General features: G+C 40.8%; 1 protein-coding gene across 1 annotated transcript in view; it reads left to right on the top strand.

Moving 5' to 3' along the window:
- cfap20dc (CFAP20 domain containing) overlaps positions 1-23,621 on the top strand; it is a 35,650-nt gene extending 12,029 nt beyond the window's left edge. Inside the window, exons 12-17 of the mRNA XM_089010385.1 lie at positions 956-1,281; positions 8,125-8,469; positions 9,503-9,742; positions 13,522-13,583; positions 20,334-20,422; positions 22,901-23,621. Coding sequence (XP_088866511.1) covers positions 956-1,281; positions 8,125-8,469; positions 9,503-9,742; positions 13,522-13,583; positions 20,334-20,422; positions 22,901-23,019 — 1,181 coding nt within the window. The 3' untranslated portion in view covers positions 23,020-23,621. The remainder of the gene's footprint in view (positions 1-955; positions 1,282-8,124; positions 8,470-9,502; positions 9,743-13,521; positions 13,584-20,333; positions 20,423-22,900) is intronic.
- Positions 23,622-26,149: the final 2,528 nt, after the last annotated feature.

The following is a 26,149-nucleotide window of genomic DNA, read 5'->3' as shown; positions in this document are numbered from 1 at the left end:
TTATTTCTTTGGCAGCGGCACCTTTCATTAGCCATCCACGTTATTTTGAAACGAAGCACAATTTCCAGTCTATAGCTGTTCCTCCGGAGCTGCAAGTTCCTTTGGCCAACCGTGCTCACAGTAGTTAGTTCATTAATGGTAATGTGGCACGTTAAATAAAAGTCACAGTGACATCTCCCGGGTCCGGGGATTGCCACACAGTGGGCAATTAGAGGAAGCGATTATACTGACGAGAGGTTGAAACGTGCTTGCTCATTCATATCGAGAGGTGCCCCCATGTTTGAGCTCAGGCCCGCTGTGGAGTTTGAGCGCTGAGCGTCTCTCATGTGCACACATGAATGCTTGCAGCTTTTTTCTTAAGGTTGGACTTAATTAAATAATCCGCTCCCATTTTTCTCAGTTGAGTTAACGGAGTGAAGACTATGCGTTCCAATAGATTGAATCCTCTATTCTCGACTCCGTGAGGCTTATGACATTTATATACCGTATTTTCCGGTGTACCCAAAAGCATTGATTTTTTTTTTCAAAAGATGACCCTGCGACTTATACGCAGGTGCGCCTTATATGTGAAGTCATATTGAGCCACAACAGGTCTTGCAAGTGCTGTCAGCAGCCACCGACTCCATTTCCCCCTGTAGAAGTAGTGCATAACTTCAGCCTCTACTGTAGCGCCTTATAATGTGGTGTGCCTTACATTTGGAAAAACATATATATTTAAATACTGTATTTGAAAAACGTTTTTCATTCGTTGAAGCTGCGTCTTATAGTCCAGTGCGCCTTATATATGGAAAATGTTTGAAAATACATTATTCATTGGGGGTGCGCCTTATAATCCGGTGCGCCTTGTACACTGGAAAATTAGGTACCTCCATTTTTTTCATTAATTATTGTAGGTTTTTTATAGATTTATTTATTTATTACTCTCTTGTATCAATATAATCATCTTCTCTTCTAGAGGAAAGCAGTTTGAATTCACCGGGCACAAGTTCCACATCGCCTCTGCCCACAACGACAGAGCCTCTCTGGGGTTTGACCCAGCCCGCTTCTTCTCCTGACCCAGAGGTTCGGAGCTCCTGGGAGAGTAATGACGATGACGGCGAGCCGCGGCTCACTCTGCGGGAGGAGGTATTCGCTTTCGGATCCCCGCCCCACTCACCCAATAGAGGCCAAGGCCAGGGTGAACGGAAGACGGAGATGGGAGGCGATCAGGTTCAAAGCCCAAATGGGACACGCGGTGAGGCCCAGCCCGAAGATGATTTTATTGGCAGTGAAAGTGATGAGGTACGCTCACTCTGGGGGGAATGGGGGAGTGGTGGTGGGGGGGGGGGGGCGGGGGCGCACACAAAGGCACCCTCTTCACTTAGATACATTGCTCACTATTGCTTTGACATAAATGACCAAGCTGCCTTGAGCTGCAAGATTTGTAACGCTGTGTTTTTATTTTAATGGCGTGACAAAGTGCAATGGAACGTCCAAAGTCAAACACAATCCCTTCCACAATGCTGGTTGACTCCCTAATTCTCATTTCAGAATGTGCATTTTTCTCGGACCATAAAACGCACCGGATTGTTAGATGCAATATCAATGAACGGGTCTATTTTCATACATGTTTATACATCAGGCGCACCGGATTGCAGGTCGCACTCAATTTTTGATCATATTGGAAGGTGGCCAATAAATCATGTAATTCAATCTTGTATCGTGTTGTATTGTCAGAATGTAATTACGAAAAAACAAAACTGTGTCATTTAGCTCGGTCAGCAGGCCTTTTTTTTGCATTTTCATGCATAATAAATTTCTTGATACACTGTCTAGAATCAGGTTCAGTGTTTTAGAAGTGCATTCCACATGTTTGCATGTTTTGATGAAACATGAAAAGCTGGTGTGACGGACACAGGTTTCATGGTATTACAGTAGTAATCTGACACCGCACTTGTTCGCATGAATTTGGTGAGGTTTTCGTAGTGAACATTCAAAAGGCCAAGTCAAAGGATTTAGTCAGTAATCAACTTTTATCCTAATTAATGTTTCTTTTACTTTATTATAGTTTAAGATTAACTAGATCGAAACATATTGTTAAGAATAAATCAGATATTGTGGCCTTGTGGGCGAATGCTTTGGCGGTGTGGAGATTTCGTGCTTGGGTTTTTACCGGGTACTCAAGTGTCCTCTCGCATTCCAAAACATGCATGACAGACTGAACACTTTAAATTGTTCCAAGGTGAGTGTCATCGCGAATGGTCTTTTGTCTCTTGTGTGTCCTTGGATTGGTTGGAAATCGGTTCAAGGTGTCCCCTGCATACTGCCTGAATATGGTTGGGTGCTCCAGCACCTTCTGCGACCATTGAGAGGACCAAGTGAATCAGTAGATAAATCTCATGTTGTTTGTTGACAGATTAATTTATTGTTTCTGTCAAAAAAATATTAGAATACATAAAAAAATTATCCCATATAGAATCATCATTATCATATTTATGGTGGTAAAATGCAATCAAGTTATTAAATCGTTCAGCCTTAATTTCCATTCATTTCAATGATGAAAAATGTCTTGATATTCTTGATAAGATTACAGAGGGAGATAAACTCATATCGCAAGGCACCACTTTCATTATCTGGAAAGTTTGACAGCTATCATGACAGCTATGCTAGTGTCGTAGCAACAACTGAATTATTGCGCAACGCCACACGTGAAGAAAGCAGGAAATTTAGTTTGACTTATTTTTTTCCCCAAAAGTTTTGAGTGAAACTCCCAAATTCATCCGCATTGGAGGTTCTTTTATGCTGTAATCCTACGCTCCAATATGAAGTGACAGCTCCCGCAGCGCGCACATTTTGGTGTCAATGTCACAATACACATTAACTCTCAGTGTGCTTTCACCCACTGCACATTTCCCAGTCGAAACTATACTTAAATTTAAAGTGTCAAGGAGGTTATTGCAATCTGATAATGTATGAATAGTTTCAAAATTTATGGAGTAATTTTCTTTATGCTGAGCATGGAAATTGAGTTTAAAGCCTGCTGTCTTCAAAGCAATGCTAATTGCTTTTACTTATTCAAAACTCTGTAATAAGTCTTATAATTCCAATTTAATGAGAACTGATTTCCAACTGGCTTCCACTCACTACGTTGTGGAGTGTGAAAGCAAAAGGATAATGTTTTAACTTCCTCAGACGTTGCTCTGTGAACCAAAACTTCTCTAATTTTGTGGGAAAATAACATTTATGAAGGTGTATAGTTAATTTGAAACCAACATGGGAGCACATACCGGGAGCAGTTTTTGTGTTTTCTAGTCAAGTTAAGCCATATTACATCTGGCAAAACAGTAACTGTGCCATGCTCAATGATTTCTTTTGATAGAGACAATAAACATAACACATCAAAACCTTGTTTTTTGGCACCTAAAATCAGCATTCTAAAATGAAAGCAACTTGTATATTCAAGCGCGTGCCACGACATTTCAAAAAATTGATAAAAATCCACTACAACAGTTGAAGGACAATGTGCACTCTTATAAACTCATCAATTTCATAAACTGTTTTCAATAATGAATACAAGTTTTGTAGATAACCGTTTTTTTGTTCCCGCTATTGCCACAATTTATATACTAGCACAATGTGGCAAAAGTACATTTTTACCATGAAGTAATATTTGATAAACATTTATCTCTTCAGACAAACAGCAGAGCTGATTGATCGCATTTTGGCTAGCAACAAATGACTCTTGCTTTGTCTTAGCAATCGGCCGCAAGTACCGTGTGGGCTCCTTCTAGTGGTAGGTGAAATAATCGCAAAATATAGTAAATAATTTCATTTATAAGCACCTTTCAAAATTCTCAAGGTCGCTTTACAGTCACAGGATAGGTTTTTCTGTGGGTGAGCAGCGGCAGCCACACTTGCCAGCGTTCACTCAACCTGGAAGTAACGCATAGATAGAAAGCTAGCTAGCTAGCCAACAGTAAACTAATAGATATATAGATAGCCAGCCAGCTATATCGCTATATAGCTAATAGCTAGCTAGTTAGATAGCAGGCCAGTATCGATTGTTCACATGTTTGGTATCCTAGGGACAGGAAGCCATGAATCCATAACTGTGCTCACCAGTGTTAACATGTAGCCACACTGAGCAAACAGCTGCCGCTATAGGCGATGACACTATAACAACAATAGTTGCGAGACCTTTTCATTTTTTTTCATTTTCACATTTACCGTTCAAATACTAAGTAGAGATGAGCGGTGAGGCAGCAGCCGGCTGAGCCTCACCATGGATTGCGCAATGACTATGCGAACTGTGCTGGCTTGCTCTGCAGTGAGACCGCATTGCTGTCCCTCTGCATATCGCTATGACAGTGGTCAAACACTTTTAGTATATGAACTAAATTTCTACAGTTTAGCTGGTGTATATAATGTCGAGTCACTTTACATTATAAACACTGTTCTACAGTGTTTTTTTTTAATCAAAACTGTGCATAGGTGATGAGGCACACAGTTCTCCTGCCTCATGACAGGGGGCGCTGGTGATTACAGAGATTCTTCTTGACCTTATTTTCAGAATGGAGGATTACATATCTAAATTGAAAGAAATAGAAAGACTTATACAACTAAAGAAATAAAAGGAAGGCTTCTACAAAGAAGGTATAGATGCCTTTCTTCAGAAGGAGCGGCGCATGGACTTCATTTATAAGGAAAGATAACACGATAATCACATTCTTTAATTCTTTTTTCTATGCTACAGTTTATATAAAGAATGCGGACATGACATTTTACTGTTTGACTGTTTGACTGTTTCCAATCAAATGGTGAATAAGCTACAATGTAGAGTTCATATGTTTGTAAATCTGACTGTGATGACGTCAGTGCCTCACAGGAATATACAGTACTAATTAACACATTCACTGGCAGTACAGTTATATTTAAGTTTTTAGCACATTTGCATGTAATCATTCAGAACGTTATGTTCATAAAATGCTCATTTATATGAAAAACATTTGATTTAAATCACTATTAGAGCTCCTTTTTAACCATATATATATAATAACCATTGGTTGTAAAACCAGTTTGCAACACATGACTTAATCATTGCAATCCAAAGTGCTTTCTTTGATATCAAGCTGCCAACATGGCCGAGAAAAGCACACGCGATTTATCTTACAAACCGACTTGGTTTAGATTTTCACTCATTTCTGACAGCTTGCTCATTTCTTCACTCATCTTTCAAGGTGTTGCATCAGGTTCATGAAATTCTTTTTGGGCCAGTTTGTTTTTAAACACAGAGAAATATTAAAAGCGCTGATCTTTTTTTTTTTTTTTTTGCTTATGATCTCAGGAGCTACACCGCGGTTGTACATAAAACACCCGTATGGTTTGACTCAAATGAACTTGTGGAAAATAAGGCAAACAAAAGTCTGAACAATAGCGCATATGAATAAACCTTCAACTTCGTAACAGACTGCAAAGCAATCTGGCCACAATAATACTCATTAATAGTTGTTTACTCGCTTTGCAGTCGAAGTCGAATGATGAAGGATCGAAAGGAGGAGAAAGCAATGAACATATGGCGCTGATAAGCTTCAGCCTCAAAGGGTTTATCATAACCTTTCACCTCAGAATAAATCTCGCTGCAAACGGAGCCCGCCGAGAGAAGAAATGAAGACGAGGCAGACTCTCCGTGCTCAGGGAACTTTGTTTCAGGAAAAGTAACGACCGCATTTCCCCACTTTACATGTCCAGATTCGCCGCTTGCGATTCTCACTTTTTTTTCACTCCCCTCCTGCTTAAAACTGGCACAAACCAGTCTGGAGGGATGCTGCTTATTCCAATGTCTTCTTAAGATTTCAATAGAACGGCCCGTCTGTCAACAGCACGGCGCCATTATGCTTCATCTATTAGTCAGTCTAAGAAACTGTATGTACCCCCAAGTGCTGATCTCAGCGCTTTTTGCAGAATAATCAGTCTTGCCGTCTTCGCTTAAAAGTATGGCTTTTATACTCACACATACACCAACCTGCCACACAATTATGAGCACTTAGACAATCTAATGAGCTCCATAACGAGATCTGTATCAGCAATCATGCTTTCACCAAACGATAATGTTCCGTTTTGATTGACGCGTTCAAAAGGAAAGTAACGAGGCGATATATTTGTCACTGAAGTTTAATTTGAAAGTGGTGTGGAGCATCGCACTGCATCATACTGAGAGCTGTTTCCATTATTTTGGTTACCTCACTTAGCTACATGACTTGAGTGAAAATATAAGTGTCAATCAAAGCATCCATTTTCCGATTCGCTTTATCCTCACAGAGGTCATGGTGGGGGTGTTGGGGCCTATCCCAGCCATCTTCGGGGAGTAGGTGGGACACCATGAACCGGTTATCAGCCAATCACAGACAATGCTCTGGACAGTTGACCTCAAGTACTTAAAATCCTCCACCTTCTTTATATCTTCTCCCTGTAGCATCACTCTTGTACTTGGGTCCCTCTCATTCACACATATACAGTAAAGTCTCGTTATATCGATATTCAAGGGAGTCCGAAAAAATATCGATATAACCGGGACTATCGATATATCCGACCCTGTTTGCATGTAATTTTCTACGCGCGTGCATAGAAATAGTATCGATATAACCGGGACTATCGATATATCCGATATCGATATAACGAGACTTTACTGTATATTCCGTTTTGCTGCGACTGATCTTCATTCCTCTCCTTTCCAGGGCAAACCTCCACATCTCTAGTTTCTCCCCCACCTGTTGCATACAGAATACAGAGACAAATAACAATCCACACACACGGCATGCATGTTTTTGGGAATGTGGAAGGAAATTGGATTACCCGGAGACAGAAACCCACGCTCACCCAGAGAGAATATACAAAGACCACACAGGAAGGCCGGAGCTGGGTTTGAATCCACGACCTTTGCATTGTGAGGTCGGCGCGCTAACCACTGGACCACCGGGCCACTCTCAGTCAAAACAGTAGCATTTTTTCCCCTCATCATTATTTTTTTTGTGTTTTTTTACAGTCCTTACATTGGTTCTCATTACTGTACTTTTTGTTTATTTTTGATTATATTTATTGATTTAAATTTTTTCTAAGCACCTTTTTCTAAGCATCTTCCTCTTTATTAAGTTCATGGAGTTGCTTGTTCTCTAGCCACAAGGGGACACAAGCCAGTGTCTTCTTGTGCCGGTCCCAAGCCCGGATAAATACAGAGGGGCGTGTCAGGAAGGGCATCCGACGTAAAAGCTTGGCCAAAACAAACATGCGAATCAAATATTTATTTATTTAAATATTTGTTTGTTTTTTACAATGTTGTGATTGGCAATTTTCTGCAATTGTCTACCCTTTTCACCATCCGGCATCTACACTTCGCCGTATGTCGCTGAAAGGTTGTAATCACTGTAAACAAAGTCAGTTTATACATGCTGGTGTGCGTCAGTGGGGTCTCTCTCATTTCTATGCGTCTCAGACACCAGGTATTCTTCTTTTCTCATGTACGTATAGCACAATCATTAAGTAAATAAATAAATAAATACTACTCAAGCATTGAAAGTACCCGTGATGATTAAAATGAAGCATGCTGTGATCACTTTTTTATTTCCCCGTGTAATAAATGAGTTCAATGCTGCTCATTAAGTCAACATTGCCATGAAAAGAACACATTCTACCGTGCAAATCTAGTTGTGTTTAGTCTTAATGACAAGCGACTCACTTCAGGCGCGAGTTGTAGCCTGCAACGTCCCGTAATGGATTGTGTTTGGCATCAATGTTGTTGTATGTTGTATGATGGCAGCTACATTCATGTTTGAAGAGCCGTGAACATTATTTTTTCCTGCCGTTGGCTCAGCCTACAGCTTTGTAGTCTATTTACTTATACGTGTTAAATAAAAATCAGCCGCGGCCGATGTGCATTCGTTACGCCAGACAAATGTTCTTCCAATCTGAATCCGTCAATGTATTCTACGCTTCACGCTAACAAAATCTTGTCTGTGTTGTGTCCAAAGTCAGCTCAAATCGACTCCGGCTCACAGTTTGTGTTCAAGCTTCTGTTCATACATACATCCAACATGGATGATTTAACTTGAGCGCCAATTTTTATTCACCTATTTCCTGTTCTTCCTCAAGGAAAAGAGCTACTCTGCATTCCCACATCAAACAATACCCACCAAATCTATTCCTGACATTTCCCAATGTCTCGATCCAACTTTGGAACTGGAGGTTCAGCCTGAGGATCAAAACACTGCGCAAACATTTGTGGAAGATCTTCATCCAGCTGCCAGCGAAATAGACCTGTCGTCTTCAAACGATTGGATGGCTTCCGGACACTGTCATTCAACGTTTGGTACTGGACAGGAGGAGAGGTGTGGCTCAGGTGAAGCAGAAGGAAAAAACCGGGCTGTGGATTGGAGCAAGAGCATATCACTGTCAAGGAGTCGCCTTCAAGAAGTGTCATTGGATGACCCGTTTAAGGTAAGGTCGGCCTGAAGCGTCAGCGCCCATCCAAACGGTTTAACTGCGGCTGACAAAAGACCAACCTTGACACAAAGATGCCAACACAGATATAAATGCAGATGTATAAATGTTTTTTTTCGTGTATATTCCTGCCTAACTTTGATTTGTAGCTCTGGAAATCGTGTTCCATTGCAAAGCATAAATTGAACTCACCGTGCGGATAAAATAAACAGCGTGATAGTAAAATGTAAGTATTTCAATATTTTACATTCCATTCCACAGGATGTTCGCAGGGTGAGTGGATAATATGCCATAAAGCATAAAACGCTATGTATTCCCCTTTTTTTTCTTACCGTTGCAAGTTTAGCCTGATACTGTGAATTCAAATTGGCACATTATTTGGGCTTATAGCAAGGAGAGTGCTTATAGAAAGACAAAAGGAGCAAAATCTTGCAAAGCAAGGAAAGGAGGGATAATGTGTTGATTTTATTTTAAGGTTTGTAAAGTCATGAAGAAAAAGGATCAGACTAGATGGTGTCATCACAAGCTGGAGGCAGGAATCCAAGATATCAGCATTGTCAGCTCAAGTGACGGCGAGGCCTGAAGGGAGATGTGTTTCACGGCTGTTTTCTTCCCGGGGTTTACACAACGGCGTCGCGACACGTCCTCGCATCCCTCGTCATGGCTGTAGCGCCTGACTGCTGATTTGTGACAGCTCCTGACAGGCAGCATGCAATGACGCCTTTGACTGAAAGGCTGTCATCCAAATATCACGTGTTTGAATTTCGTCTTCCCCGGGGCCTCACTTCATTATTGAAGAGAATTAAGTCACCCACTCGCCACTCACACCGGGGCAAAGCCAGGCTCATTTTCGCACTGCTTTCTCAAAGGAGTAGATGAAAACATTTGCCTTTGATATTTGAGTATTTGTAGTCTGCTGTTACGAGAGATCCACACAACATTGAGGGCTTTGCGGAATTAGGTTGACAGAATGCAAAGCCGTTTCATAAGTGATTTGTTGTTTTTTTTTGGGTGGGGGATAATTTCAAAGGAAGAAGACGACACAATCCGGCCTGGTGACTGCGGTGATTGGCACTCAAACCCAGGCGACAGTCTGCAATTGCACGGGAGGGATGATGCGGAGCTCCGGATGCTTGCCAGTTTAAAAAGGGAGCAGGAGGAAGAAGACGAGCGCAAAGCCTCGGGCCTCAGTGCATCTCAGATCTACCAGTGTAACGTCAACGTGAGCCTGAGCAGTGAGGACACGTCTACCTGGACGCACACCGCCGTGGTTTGTACAAGATTCTACTCGGCTACTTTCATCCAAGTCAGCATTGTGCACATATGCGCTTACCGTTGGTAATGACGACTTTACTGACCCTCTGGTTCCCATCTGGAATAATTTCACTGACCGCGGCTGACCCGCACGCTGGCTCATTTCCATTTCAAGCTCCTCATCCACGGCTACGGCAAAGTACGAACACACCTCTTCTCCTGGTGTGTTTCCTACATTACAAAAGATTATGGAAATAGAAACGCATTAATTGGGCTCTTACCGCTTTAAAAGATACACCGACTCAATAGCCAGCATTTCCCCACATGGCTCGAAATTATTTAAGTCATTTCAAATAATCCCCCGATGGTCTTTTTAGAATTCAAAGATGGTATAGAGGCCCTTGAAGGTCATTTGGATCTATTGTCGATTAGCATAAGCACGTTGCACTTAGGAAAGAACAGTGCAGCCCCGTCGAGTCTCAAATGGCTCATCTGTATGATCCCCGGTGAATGTAGTCATTACAAATGCTAATTTTATGAGCCCGTTACCATTTCGATACAGACCGCAGGTATCGTGATTGTGATTTAGATCCATGTGGAGCATATGGCATAGCTGTATTCGCACTGGGATTGACCCTGTTTCGAGATTCCCACCGTTAAATGCGTCGGGGGCTATTTTCCATGCGAACCAGATTTGACTTTGGCTGCCATTTTGTTGGAATCACCCATCTTCCTGACAACAGAGAAGCGTGACGTTCCATAACTTGGTATAGACAATATACACGTCGCTCCTTAAGTAAATATGTTCGCCAATAGTAATATCCTCATTTGCAACCTTGAAAGTGCACCTGGTTGTAGAGGCATATTCACGCCAGAGCAAATGCTCAAGGTCCAATTTCAGATGCAGGCTTGACTTATATCCACAAGGCTGAGCTCATCGCCTTTCCTAACACGGGCAGGAAGCAATATGCTCCTCCACGTTGTGGAAATCACTGATAGAATGAATAAGATGTAGAAGCAGATGGCAATTTAAAAAAAATGACGGGACCAACATGGAGCTGCACGTTTGGCTTCTGTTGAAGATGGCGCAAAATATGATTTATTTCTTCTCATTGTACAGCATCAACACAAAATAACAAATGTCGACATTACTGATTGTCAGTGCAGGTATTGCATGTCGAAAGAAATCATGGCATGTCAAAACTCGATTGCGTTTCTGGTAACAACTGACAATAGTGCTTTTCTTGATATAAATATCAATTGTTGTGACGTTGTCAATACATTTATTTTCTAATCTGCTTGTCCTCACAAGTGCCGCGGGCGCACATGAAGCCCATGTGAGCCGTCTTTGGGTAACCTTGAACTGGTTCCCACCCAATCGCAGAAGACAAATAGACGATAAACGGACAACCATGTGCCTTCATACTCTCATATAGTGACAATTTAAATTGTTCCATAAGCCCGCCATGCTTGTTTTTGGAATGTGGGAGGAAACGGGAGTACCCGAAAAAAAACCCACACAGGCCTGTGAGACCATACAAACTCTGCAGAGTAGGGCTGGAGCTGTTTTTAAACCCTGCACCTCCGCACTGCAAAGTGGATGTGCTAACCAGTCAACCACTGTGCTGCCCAGTTGTAGTGATTTTTTTTATGTTATTCTTTTAAGCATCAACCTTTTTCCAAAAAGACATTCTAAAGGTAGTTCTTCAAAACCACTGTATTTTCCGGTGTATAAGGCGCACCCAAAAGCCTTCATTTTCCTTAAAAGATGACCCTGCGCCTTATACGCAAGTGTGCCTTACATGTGAAGTAATATTGAGCCACAACAAGTTTCGCAACTACTGTCAGCAGCCACCGACTCCATTTTCCATAGTAGAAGTAGTGCCCAGCCTCTACTGTAGTGTCTTGTAATGTGGTGTGCCTTTTATATATCGATATATAAAAGAGAAACAGAAGAAGAACAGAACAGAAGAAGAGTGGCTGCCTTTCCAGCTGCTCATGTATTTTGTTTTTCTACTTTCATTCCTTTCATCACTTTGCTGCTTTGAAATGTAAATTTCTCCACTGTGAGACTAATAAAAGCAAATCCAATTCAATACAATTATATTTGGAAAACATTTTTAATTCATTAAAGGTGTGCCTTATAGTCTGGTGCGCCTTATGTCTGGAAAACGTTTTAAAATTCGTTGGGGGTGCGCCTTATACTCCAGTGCGTCTTATACACCGGAAAATACGATAATTGTGTCCCAAGTATATCCTTTACACAACACTTGTCTTCATCGGTACGTAATTCCCGCAGAATTCCACGGGGTACCTTTTTAGAAGAGTACACACTGTTAAATCAGGCACCAGTGCACCCCAATAATTTAAATGGACTCAAGGGTGGTGGGGACTCCGACTTCAGTATGACCACTTTTACATCACAGTTGTGCAATATAAGCGCCTTTACACAGCTATGTGGCTTAAATAGCCTACTGGGGTAATGATTTTCTCCTTTGCTTGGCCAAGATGAGGAAGGAAAATGTGTTATTGTTTCTTGGAGGGGATGAGTGTGCCGGATACAGGGATAGAATTTTTATTTTTATTTATTATTTTTACTATCCACATCAAAATTTCCCACCCTTGTCGAGTGTCTCCATTTGTCTCCTCTGCAGTACAGGATGGAATCAGCACACGAAGATTGTGTTGCATCCATTTGCAAGCTGACTATAAATATACCAGGATAAGAATATATTTGGTGCTTGGTGCAGAGTTTTTGGTTGTTGTCACAACATTCCCTCCTTGTCACCCACAACAAACCACCCCCAATAACTTACTCGCTCATAACTTACCAGCTCATAATGATAATATGTTTGTACCTACTGCTCCGTCAGATGAATTTTAACTCATTCACTGCCAGACATTGTGCAAAAATGTGTCCACTCTGGTGCCGGGGTTTTTGTCATTGTCACTCAAATTGCAGGACCCACAGAATATTATTGACTTTTAGGACTACACTTTTAGGACTACATAAACATTCAATGCAGCGTAAGAAACCTTTTACTTTCTTATTTCATCAGAAAAAAATAGTTAATTCCTTAATTATATGGGTCTGGAGTTATATGAGCTTCAAATGAGGGTGGCCGTCCAAAATACACTGCAATACATACATGGTTTATATAGTGCTTTAACAACCGCTGAAGCTGGAACAAAGAGCTAACATAAAAAGGGGGAATGCTACCCCTTGTGGAAGGGAAAAACATTGCTAGAAGTCTGACCAGCGCTTTCTTGGCAACCCCGCAAGATAAAACAAGAGCCGAACAAATTCGGGAATTGCGCTCCATATCATATTTTAAATTTCCGAATAAATTCAGGGATGGCAGTGAATGAGTTATGTTTGATTTTGGGGGCGAAATTTTAAAGATGCAGGCTGGTAGTCAAGTGGTCAAGATCATTGTGTAGAGGTTGAATTCCAGCTTCAACCTTCCCCTGTAGAGTTTGCATGTTGTCATCGGGCCTGTGTGGGTTTTCTCTGGGTACTCCAGTTTCCTCCCACATTCCAAAAACATGCATGACAGGCTGATTGGGCACACTAAATTGTCTCTAGATGTGAGTGTCATCATGGATGGTCGTTCGTCTCTGTGTGCCCTGCGAATGGCTGGCAATCGGTTCAGGGTGTCCCCCGCCTAGTGCCCAAAGGCGGCTGGAATAGGCTCCAGCACCTCCTGCAAACCTAATGAGGATAAAGTGGTTTGGAAAATGAATGAATCAATTAATAAATGAATTTTAAAGACCTTTGTCTTCTCTGTAATCTAGCCAGAGAATCAGAGTCACCACTACCAGAAGGAAATGAACGCACTCCAATGCTCTAATCCCAGGTAAGCAATCTCCAAACATCTAATGAAGTACTACTGGCATGACTATAGATAAAGTATAGCTTGTATACCTGTGGCATAATTGTGTAGTGATTTTTGTCTGTTAAAAGACACCTTAGAATTTGATACATTTGTGACATCAATGATGTGACAATCTCCACTTATGTAACAAATGGACTTGTAAAAAAATGTTAAGCTTTGTTTCTGAATGGAAGAAACCCATATCTACTTGAGAAATAATATTGCAGAGAAAATAACAATTCATGCAGATAAATCGATTTCCCTGGCTTGATGGGGTCTGCCTTTGCGTTTCATTGCATCCGCATGAAACAATGAATGGAAACACATGATAACAGACTGCAAAATTAAGGCTAAATGTCAGCTGTCAGATGCAGACGGGGTCCTCATCTCCCTCACAGATGAGTGCAAATAAATGCCTTTTGTGTTTGTTTTCTTCTCCCTGAACTGCTGTTTGTCTTTTTTTCCTCTCTACAAGTGCACATTATTTTCTTTCAATTTCGTTTCGTGCCTGTGAAATCACATCGCTGCCAGCTATAATGCCATTTAAATAATGATGGAAGTCAAATTCTGCGAGGAAGAGTTCGACAAAATCCAAAAAGTTTGAATTGCACTCGCGATATTAGGCTCGATTTGCAGGGATATGAAATCTTAGATCAACTCATGATTGATGCAAGCACAGTGCTACCTCAGCTTACGAACGCTGTCGTTTACGAACTTGTCTTACGAACTAATCTTGGCATACAAACTAGTTTTCGGCAAACGAACCAAACCACACGGAGCGCCACGGTGGCTGGCGGACTAGTTTTCCACACCCACCTTCTTTGAGTGCACTCAGTGCAGACGTGGTTTGTTATCGAGTGGATAATTTTGCTTTTTAGGGATCAAAAAGAGCCCACCACAGCGTAGTGTTCAGCTGAAGAGGACACAAAATAGAATTAGGGTCGAGCAGAAGAAGAAGATCATCGAGAAACACAAACGAGGTGTGCATTTGTGTGACTTAGCGTCCCACTACCGGTATACCAGTATGACATTGTGAATGAGGGTATTATCGCCGAGAAAGCACAGCAACTTCACTCTGATATCATCAAGAGGGAACCTGGAAATTCCTCATCCATTGACAACTACCATCACGAAGGTAAATAAAACGACTTTATTATGCAATACAGTGTATTTCTTTAATTACAATATAATAGCACATTTATTATATGTAAAACATGGTATATTTTGTGTAGTTTTAAGGCTTATTTAGTAGGAAATTAGGTTTTATGGGGACCTGTGAACCGATGATTGTCATTTTAATTGTTTCTTATGGGAAATAAATGGTTGGCAGACGAACTTTTCGCCTTACACACACTTTCTGGGAACCAATTAAGTTTGTAAGCTGAGATAGGTTTCTATGCAACAAACCATGAGGGTCAACTTCAAAATAAAAGCGAAGCAAGTCAACCTTGAATGCAACATGCCCTATTCTATTCTTTTGAAGTTGACCTTTGGAAGCAATCTTTGTGACGGCTGGCGTAACTTTGAATTGAGGCTGGACCGATCAATTCTGAATACATAAAAGCTCGATGACAGACTTGGAGCTGGAGCTGAATTTTCAATTTCCAACGCTGATGTGCACTGGCGCACTGCTTATGCACACCTGTGGTTATTGCATTTTCAGCAACATGAACATTATCCAGTGACTGACATTACTCACAGGCATATATTCTTTGTCCTCTGCGTAAAATGACTAATTACAGGAGCTTCTTGAGTCACTTACAGTTGCAGTCAAACCTTTTGCTCATATTTTTGTTATTGAATTTTGTGAGGTTGCATTTTTCCAATGTCATTTCGATTTGAATAGGGAAAATAATTTCAAATATATGTGATTTTTCATCCAAGCATGTTCATGCAACCAATTAAACTCCGATCCCCAGGCACCATCATATTATATTCGTGGAAATCAAGGGATATGTGAAGCTCCCCGTTTGTTTTGAGCTTCTGTTGCCAGTGTCCAGCGAACTGTATAATTATAGCTAGAAGATGCAGCAGAGCCTTTAAGGCCTGGCGGGTTGTAGATTATCTACTCATCGCTGGGAAAATGTTCTTCCTCGGGCCACAAATTACACTCGTTGAAATGGAATCACATGCTGGTTGCATTCCGTCCTTCGTTTTCTGTGAAAAGATTAGATTAGATTAGATTAGTTTGTATAAACCTTTATTTGTCTCACAGTGGAGAAATTTACATTGAACAGCAGCAAAAACAAAATACAGGAGCTGCTGTAAAGGCAGCCACTCTCGCAGCACCATCTTGAAGTAAAAAAATGTTTAGCACTTTCTGCACTCTCTTTGTTGCATGAAGCAGTCCTAAATGAAAGAGGAGAGGATTAAAGCCTCCTTTTCACCAGTAGAATGTGTATGTCAGCTCCAAGCCAAGTTTTGAAAGCATACACAAAGTTGTAGCATCCATTCCCGATAAGAGATTGACTCACATTTCATGTCCCACGTTGTCTCACATCTCCCGTCTGACGTAAATCCGCTTCAATTCCAACCTGCGACAGTTCCACATACGCATCGGCGCTCTGCACTGACGCTCCCTTCTTCTCATTGTGGGCTCCTCAAGCCATGTATCCATCCAGCACGGACTTTTCCACTGAACACAGCGGGGCTGTTAAAATATTGCGCATTACAGGCGCAAAAAAGCACAATCGCCCCAAAGCTGTCCAGCGATGACAGTCAAATAGCCCCGATATCCCAATCAAAAAACAGTGCTGGCATATTCATGCTGCCAAAAAGGCGCAACTGTTCCTCCTTGATGAATGTCGTGGCTTCATCATAAAGCAACAACCAGATCCACCAAACCAATAAATTATCAGCTCATACGTCTATTCTTAATTTGCTAAATCGGAGCGGATTGAATGGTGTTAACTGTAACCTTCATTAAAAATCAAGTGTGTTTGAGACGACTTCACTAAAAGAATAATTAACATCCTTAGACTAAAGGACCTCTTGGAGAAGAGAAGACTAAATATTGATTTTAGACCAAGTTTTGTCCGGCAATGCGCTCCGAGCTACCATTAATTCCGCCTGTTACCTGTTAACAATGGCAGCAGATTCGTAGAAGAGCAAGAATGGATGGTGAGCTTGCTTGGTGCTTTTGTCCCTCATCCTATCTGGCCGCATCATGAGCGTTACAAAAGAACACAAAGGGGTTGCATCACGGACAAATTCACCCTCCTCCACGGGAATACTCTTGATTTATTGACGAAAAGCTGTGCAATGATGTATGGGCTTACAGTTTTAGATGGTTTCCTCTGTATATTTCCTTGCTTATTTGTCCCTGGGTTGTTTGAATACCCAGTGGGACTAGGATTCTCCTCGCCAGATTGAATATTTGCTATTGACAAGTACCTCAAACACCTTCCAGTCTCGGCGTTGTTGTTTCACTTTTACTTTGAAGCGGGCCTTGATTTACATATTGATGAAAAGCTTCCGTGGCTGGTTTTCATTCCCTTCTTTTAGGTGTTGAATGCTGACACTGTGCTACTGTTGGGATCCGTTATGTGAGGTTTTTGGAGCGTTCTCTGAGGAGAGGTTTTTTAGACAGTTGAAATGCTTTGTTGCCGTGTTTAGTGTTGCCCAAAACAATATTGATATGTTCCTAAAATGCCTCTTCACATTCTCTTCTTCCATCAGATTTTTTTTTTAAGTAAATGCCCGGGTGATACAGAAAGTAGGCTTGATGTTGTTTCTGTTGGAAAGATTTGGAAAAGCTTAATGTCAATAATCACTGCCAAGTCCCAATGGACAATTTCAAGTCCAATTTTTCAGTTTTGCTATCAAAATCGGCCAATGACAGTGCCAAGTTAGACGAGGACATATTCACAGACAAAATACACATATGGAAGGATGTATTCTCATTGGACACTTCATTAGGTACCCAAATAACAGTCAATTAGATGGTTTGCCAGACTTCAGCTCAAAACATAGGAACAATTGCTTCCTCCCTCCAGGATAAAGAACATACTGTACATAACACATGCATTTAATTGTGAGACAACTGTTGCCTGTGTTTAGGTCAGTAGAATAGCTTCTCGTTTTGTACTATTAACTCATTCACTGCCAGAAAAATACAAAAATGTGTCCATTTCAGTGCCATGGTTTTTGTCATTTTCATTCTTAATCCCAGGCCCCACAGATTATTGGGTTTTCGGACTACATAAACATTCAATGCAGCGGAAGAAACCTTAGAATCTTAATTCCTAAGTTATATGGGTCTCAAGTTATCTGAGCTTGAAATGGGGGTGGCTGTACAAACGGCAAATGCTGCCCCCTCGTGGGAGGGAAAAACTTTGCCGGATGTCTGACCAGCTCTTTATCGAGAAAAACCAAAACCCGAACACATTCGGGAATGGCGCTCCACGTCATTTTCAATTCCTGAATAAATTTGGGAATGGCAGTGAATGAGTCAAAATCCCTTTCCAATCTTTTTTTTAACTGCAAACTCCCCTTTCATAAACGGAATTACACATCTCTATACTATTTTGTGTGATATAGTCCTGACAAACTTTTTTTTAGCTATGGCTGCATCTGTTCGATCTTTTAGGTCAATATCATTCTTTGATGCAAGCAGACTGATATGGTTAGCCTTTATCAATCAAAAGTGCCCTTATAATAATAATAATAATAATAAGGTCACTTTACAGTCACAGGATACGTTTTTTTTTGTGGGTGAGCACGCACCAGCGTTAACTCAATTTGGATGTAACTCAAATAGATAGAAAGCTAGCTAGCTAATAGAATGCTAATAGATACAGATAGATAGCAAATAGATAGAGGTATAACAGACCACAGATGACTAGAATTTTAAAAAATTACAAAGCTTGTTTGTCTGTTGATTACTATTTATTGCTTCATTTGTTTGTAGTTATATATTGATGTCTCGTTTTATGCAGTTCCGTTTTGTTGTCCTTATTTTTAGCTACAGTATGTCGGTTTTCAAGTCTACATGTTTGCACTGTGATTAAAAGAAAAAATGTTTTCTTTATTTGTGCATTCTCAGAGCATTGAATTGATCACAACAGGAATGTTTTGACCTTGTGAGTGGAATGATCTGGATGAATGAGAATATTCTTTTCCACGCATTTGTCATATGGTAAAGACATGCTCAGAAATACACAACGTTTAAAGGACAACCGACGTCACTTTTTTATTTTTTAACTGACACCAGTAAAACGTTTTATAGCATCTAAAATACCCAAAACACGCAGTATGATATTTTTAGTCAAATGTAAAACACCAATAAAAATGACTTAAGGTGTCCAAAATTTGCAAAAAATTGAGCTGCGAATTGGCCTTTTTCAGAAAGTCCCGCCCCGAGTTTGTGACGTCACGCCAGGACGTCTTGCATTGCTGGAGAATCCACACAATGGCTTCAGATTCGGAGAATATGCTTTCTTGTTACACATCCAGTTATGAATATGATTCAAATAGTTCTGAAGAGGAAATCATACATGTTTGCAATCGATTAAAGAATGTATATGTGCCATTTTGAGGCAACATTGGGGGAAAATCTCTCACCCAAAAAAAAGAGGCACAAAATGGTGACCTCCTGTGGCCACCTACATTTCCACAGGATGATAAATTCCTTATATGGCACTTGGACGCCCTCTTCTGGCCTTCTGGCGGCTTTTGGGTGCAACACGAGGTCCCCAGACAACACAAGTACAGCAAAATATATTGACGTGATGGAAGGACCGCTACAAAGCCTCTTTTTTACAGTCAAGGGTGGTCCTTTGTGACGTCACGTACGGACTCGTCTCCAACTCAAAAACAAGACTTCCTGAATATTCAGCGTGAGTCTTAAAACGTAAAATATAGCTGTATGAGGTGGAAGCTTTGTAAAATACGCTCAGTAGAAGTCATTTGAAGTTATGGACACAACTTGTCCGGGGCGTCGGTTGTCCTTTAAGAAATGTTAAGCCGAGCATTATTATCTACAGCTACAACTCTTGTATTAGATCTCATTAAAATGGTAAATTGAGATCGGCGAATTAAGATTTGGTGTCAATAAGTTGTTGTACTTATTCCCCCCCCCCATTCTATTTTAAGTTGAGCCTTAGATCCAAATGAGTGGCACCAACCATCCTCGCTGTTGTTGCTGATGTGATGGATGTTTGATTTGCCCGCAGCCAGATGAATATTAAAACATACAGAGGTTATCGTTTCCTCATTAAAGATGCTATGATGTGCTTTTATGAGATGCTTTGTCCACAGGCAAAAGATGTAAATGGGTGATTATGCAACTGATGTGAATTATGTTTCAAAAGATTAATCTCTGCCGCGCTGCCAAGTCACATTTCCTCTGGAGACGTGTCGTGTTGAAACACTGCGCAGTGACTTATGTATAATTGAAACCTGGGAGAGTTCACTCGCGTGGAGAAAGAACTCGCAGGAAGACGGGCAAGGTTGAGAGGAGCTATCTGGGTCAGAATGTTGTCAGTTTAAAGTCGCAGTGCCTGCCGGGACGGAACAAATGATAGTTGGGCGAATGCGGCCGATTGGCGAGGCCAAGCGTTGAGGGATGGGGGGCACCCAAGGACAGTGGACCACTGGTCAGGCCGAGGACAGCGCACGATGATGAGGATTTCATTGTTAACGTGTCAAAGAGGCAATTCCGGCACTGCGACGGGATGACGGGCATAATGGCAAGCGTTGTCATGGCTGTGATCCTTTATGTTCTTTTCCCAGGGACTGGATGGATGTGCTCAGCCCCCATATTCTGCCTCCGAGCAACACGAGGAGGTCAGAGAACACAAGCCACCATCGTGCGGCTCTAGGTACAGTAAACCTGAAAGTTGCTCGTTCTGCACTTCTTTATTTCTGATGAGGTCGAGGGAGACGACGCATTCTACACAACCGTCACGTGCGGTGAAGTGATAGAAACACTCAAGACATTAAACAGTGCAGCAAAGCATGATGGGAATGCGCACACAACTGTAATTAGGAGTAAAAACCCCACGAGAGTGAAGCTCTCTGTCCTGTGTAGGTCAAAACAAACGGGGGCTCATTACAGGTCTTTACCCACCCCTCCAGACACACCGACAAGGTTAATTGATGAAACCTTTCCAGTTTACAACATCGTTTTTTTAAACCCCTTTACACAATGTGTCTCATAATTAGTTTTCATTATCGTCGCCCAACTTCTGATAAGATAAAATGTTCCACCCGGAGCCTTCCATAACCTTTTTAGCATTTAACTGCCTGTCAATTTAACAGCCAAATTGGTGTGCTTTAAAGTCGTGAGGATTACAGGGGGGTAAGGGGGAGGGGGCGGTCTTTACGGCTTCGTAAGGTCCTCGTCACTCGTCGCGTCTTGACTCTTGATTGATGCAGGGGTGAGAAAATGGCAGAAAACTTTTCAATCCACCTGAGGCTGAAGGTCACCCCACATGACTCTCCCCTTTATTCCACCTGGGAGAGTCGACTCGCCTTCTTATCACCTAAACGTGCCTGGAAAATATAGCTTACATTTATACACTTTGCCGTTAGAGGCTTTGAGTAGAACTGGACTATCCGCTCTATCGTGGTTAAATGTTTGCGCCTTGCTGTATTGTTTTTTTTTTTTTTTATGTAGCCAAATCCATTTTTCTTTTATTATTTTCCACAGTTCACTTAGCGTCATGCCCTTACGCACACACAGGTGCATTTTTTAACTATTTATTATTGAACTAGCCAGTAGTCTCTCATGATTTGCAAGGTGGTGATGGCAGGTGCGGATCCCAAAAAGCAGGCAGGAGGGAGCAGGAGGTTGTGTTTGACAAATTGTATTAAAATAAAGTCAGCAGGAACAAAATGTAAAACATCAAAATCAACTGAACAGAAAAAAGTATCAAAAGAAAACAAAGTGTAAAAGTCCGCCATGGTTAAACAAACACATGCACAGCATACAATGCATGCGATTGCAGACAAAGCATGCAACAAACAATGAACTGACACCGGATGGTCGTGCCAGGAGTCCTTTTAAATGTCACTGATTAAAACGACCAGCACCTGCGAGGCTGCAGGCAGGGCTGACGTCGCTACCCGTTGGTCGCCAATCCGAACGTGGCAGTCCGCCACTGATCGGAATGACCAGCACCTGTACAGGTGCAGGCGGGGCCGACAGCGCCACCCGTTGGTCGCCAACCAGATCATGACATAGTCGAGTCTGGAACTCACTTCCTCCCAACATTCGTAACATCGATTCTCTTCCACCTTCAAGTCCTATCTCAAAGCCCACCTATTTAAAATTGAATTTTCTGTGTAGCTCTCTCTCTTGTTTCTATTTATAATTGTATTTTATTTATTGCATTGTATTTGTGATTATATTTTATTATAGTACCTATGCTTGTCTGTGACTGTAAAGTGTCCTTGAGAGCTTTGAAAGGCGCTTAAAATGTATTATTATTATTATTATTATTATTATTATTATTATTATTATTATTATTATTATTATTATTACGCCGATTTCATCGTGCAGAAGTCATAAGTTCAAATCTCTCTCTGGCCTTTCCGTTTCCATGTACTACGCAACCCTGAGTGGGTTTTCTCCGGGTGCTCCGGTTTCCTCCCGCAATCCAAAAACATGCTTTGCAGGCTGATTGAACACTAAATTGTCCATAGATGTGAGTGTGAGAGCCACTGTGTTGTTTATAGCTGGCAACCAATTCAGAGTGCCCCCCCCCCCCCCCCCCCATCTGACAGTTGGGATAGGCTCCAGCACCCACCCGCCCCCAACCCTAGTGAGGATAAAACAGTCCAGAAGATGAATGAATGAATTATTATTGAGCTCTGATAGAAACAGTATCGGGCATCCGATAATGGTCCCCACATGTCACTTTTGCTAATTGTGTTGGTGTCATTGTTAGCATGTTTCGCAACAGCATTACACTTGCCGCGGCGATCACAAATTCATCGCGGTATCTGTCGTCGTACACTGCCTGCCCTCGTTTTTCCCCCCAACAAGAATCAGATGGAGGTGTCTTATTTGAGTACTGTTTTATTCATTCAATTTGGCAAAACATACTGACGCTATTTGGCGACGTGAGAGAGACTAAATAATATAGTAGAAACATCTCGGTATGATGCCGTGCAGTTCTCCACCGCTGCAAACTCAATAATAAATGCGTTGTTAATTTTAGGCGGCTGTGTTTCGGATGTTATTGTTATGCAGGCTAACGTTGCAGAGAGTGAGCATCTTGACTTATACAGTATATATGTAAATTGCATCAAAAACATAATAATAATCGCTGAGTGATGTACTTGATTCACCGCAGGAGGGAACGAGTCTGAAAACGAAGAAGAGGTAGAAGACGAGTATTTAAATCTGCTCTATGATCCTTGCCTCAACTGCTATTTTGATCCAGAGACGGGGAAGTACTATGAACTAGCTTGACTCAAAGCTTGTAAAATTCAAAGTTGATCAATCAGAGGACATTGACAGCGGGTGAATGGCAGAAGAGTTTTGTTATTGATCAGCTCTGAATACCCACTGTGCTGCTGGCAAGGAGCTTTTTATGTTGCCGCATTTTGGTTTTGTGCTGCTAACTGACGGGGATTCCAATGGTCTTGTTAGCATGTAAAAAGGGTGAAACACAAGCTTTTTTTCGGCAGCTGCTCATTTTATTAACACATCTGCTTGTAAAATCCCTTTTTAGGAAACCTTGGCATGTCGATGAATTGTAAGCAATTCAGAAGAACATCCTGCAGCCTCTTTTTTTCAAATTCTGAATTGGATTCATATTTTGAATGAACATCCGACAGCCTTTTTTTTATTTATTCAAAAATTCTGATTCGGATTTCTGTTTAATTGTGCTTATTTTGTATATGGATATTGTTTCATTATTTGTACAAATTTCAAGCTCTATGCATATATTGGCTGAATTGATTTCCATTGGTGAAATGCAACTCATGGTTACTACTGGGTAGAGTGAACGCTGGTGCGAATGGCTGCCGCTGCTCACCTGCACAAGAGTGTCATTGAGAGTTTTGAAAGGCGCTTAGAAATTAAATTTATTATTATTATTATTATTATAAAAATGACATAGAGCGCCATTCACAAATTTGTTCGTTTTTTTTGGGTCATGTTTGGGTGCCGATAAAGCGCTGGTCAGACCTCTGGGTTTTTTTTTTTTTTTTTTCCCTTCCGCGAGGGGGCAGCATTTGCCTTTTGTCCGTGTTAGCGCTCTGTTACAGCTTCAGCTGTTGCTAGCTAGCTATTAGCTAGATAGCTTTCTATCTATTTAATTTATTCTGGTTTGAGTGAAAGCTGGCGCATGTGGCTGCCGCTGCTCACCCACAGAAAAACTTATCCTGTGATTGTAAAGTGATCTTGAGAGTTTTGAAAGGCGCTTATAAATGAAATTATTATTATGATAAAAAAAACAAAAAGAAAATTAAGACATTTTGAATGAATGATAAGTTAAAGATTATAACATGATCCACTGTGCAAATTGCATTGAAACTGAATATGCTGGGGGGGGGGGGTTCAGCTGAAAAATAAACCATCAATAATGAATTTTCATGCAAGATTTTGTCATTATTACTGAAATGATACCAAAATGTGGAAAGCCAAACTGCCTCCCAGTTCTGAGGTTGTGTGTGACAATCTCCTCTGCCCAACGTCAGCCAAGATAAACCCCAGCTCACATATGGTCGTCATCAGGAAAAACACTAGCAGAAATGGATGGATGGAAGTTCATGTTAAAATACAAATAAATACATTTGAATGAGATACAGAAAATCCAAATTGTGTTAAAAAAATTATAAACAAGACGATTTATTGATTGAGTTGGTGCATACATAAGCACAGAGAAAAACTCCACAAAAGGTTAGGACTGTGATTTGAACCCAGAACTTGGGAGCTATGAGGTAGTCCTGCTATACACTTCTGACTGCATTACCCAGGAAATTCACACCCAAACTTAGGGCTTGATTTATCAAGATTCTTAGTGCACAGTTTATCCGAGCCGCCATATTCTGAGAACATTTAAAGAAATGTTTTTTTTTAGAATTACATGTTAAAGTGAAGAGCAGATCATATCAAAGATATTTATTCCTGAAGTATCTTAAGAGAGCTCCTCGGGTGAGATTCACTAAGAGCAGGCAAAAGTACTTTTTAAGTGGCTCAGAAGTTCAAAATTTTGCTGGGCAAAATGGCACAGCAAAGAGGCAGGAGAGATTCTTCAAACAATGGATGACTAGATTTATAAAAACCCAAGTTGACACCAAAATTTAAAATAAATGTTGACAATTTTTATATCCACCCATTTTCATTTTCAGCCCCACTTCATTTTCAACCCTCCACAGGGTTGTGGAGGGTTGCTGGAGCATATCCCACCAAACTTTAGGACAATTAATAAAAGCAAAAAAATATTGTGTGTGTGTATTTATTAATACAGTGATACTGTTCGAAAACCGATTTGTTCAAAAACCGAAACAGCACTTTCCATTAAAATCAATGTAAAAATTCTTAATCCGTTCAAAGTCTAGAAAACAACTTTTTAACTATTTCATCGCATAAACTGGATAAAAACTTAATATAGCAGGTCATGTGTAAAATTCTATAAAAACAAACTTTTATTTTCACCAATTTTCTTTCTGCCACGGGGCGTGTTGGCACCTATCCCAGCTGTCTTTGGGCAAACACAGGGCACACTAACTTTTCAAACCATCCTCTGCTTGCTTTAAAATCATACTATTCAGGAGATCTTAACCAAATATGTCTGCATTTTCGCAAAAATAAAACAACAACAATATTAATGCATCGGTCACAATGAGGAAGACGTGACATATAAGGAAGCGAAGGGTAGTCGAGTGATGCATTCAGATGCACTCAGTTTGGTTGAGGACCAAATTTCGGTTGTGTACCGGGGCATAAAAAATATGACATTTTTGGTTGAAAACGAATGGGATGAGACGTTTGAAAACCGAGGTTTGACTGTATGTACTGTATATAGACGTATAGTGTGTGTGTGTGTGTGTATATAGTCACCAACATGTTCAAAATTCATAAGAGATGTGATCACATTAAAAATTTCGAAGCAACAAGAACATAGCGATTGTTTGCAAATGCCTGCCAAACCTAAAAAAAATTAGAATTACATTAAAGATTTTATTGTATTCATTTTTTTGTCTTGTGTTGGATTAGCAATCACAGTGTTTGACTTTATGGCTTAAAACATGCAATACATCTTACCAAGAGAGTGTATTTCTATTTATTTATTTTTAATTTCATTCTCATTTTGTGGACACTCCCATAATCACATGAAATTGTAATAGATTGCAAGTTGTTTTGGGCTATTTCAGAATTACTTGTTGCCCAGTTACATTTTATTTTTGGTGGCATTTATATTTGACTGAAATTCCAATTTGTGAATGCTCCTTTTACTAACAATGGCAAGAAAAGTTGCTTTTTTGCGCTTGTATTGAGCAGCATCTTGACAGCCCCGCTTTGTTTAGCGGAAAGGTCGGTGCTGTTGGACAGTTTGCAGCTGGATGAATGCATCGCTTGAGGAGCCCGCGAT

Source organism: Hippocampus bargibanti, linkage group LG12, assembly GCF_051943395.1.
Source record: "Hippocampus bargibanti isolate YZ-2025 linkage group LG12, ASM5194339v1, whole genome shotgun sequence".
Taxonomy (NCBI): domain Eukaryota; kingdom Metazoa; phylum Chordata; class Actinopteri; order Syngnathiformes; family Syngnathidae; genus Hippocampus; species Hippocampus bargibanti.
Note: the sequence above shows the minus strand (reverse complement) of the source record. Positions and strands in the feature narration are given on the sequence as shown.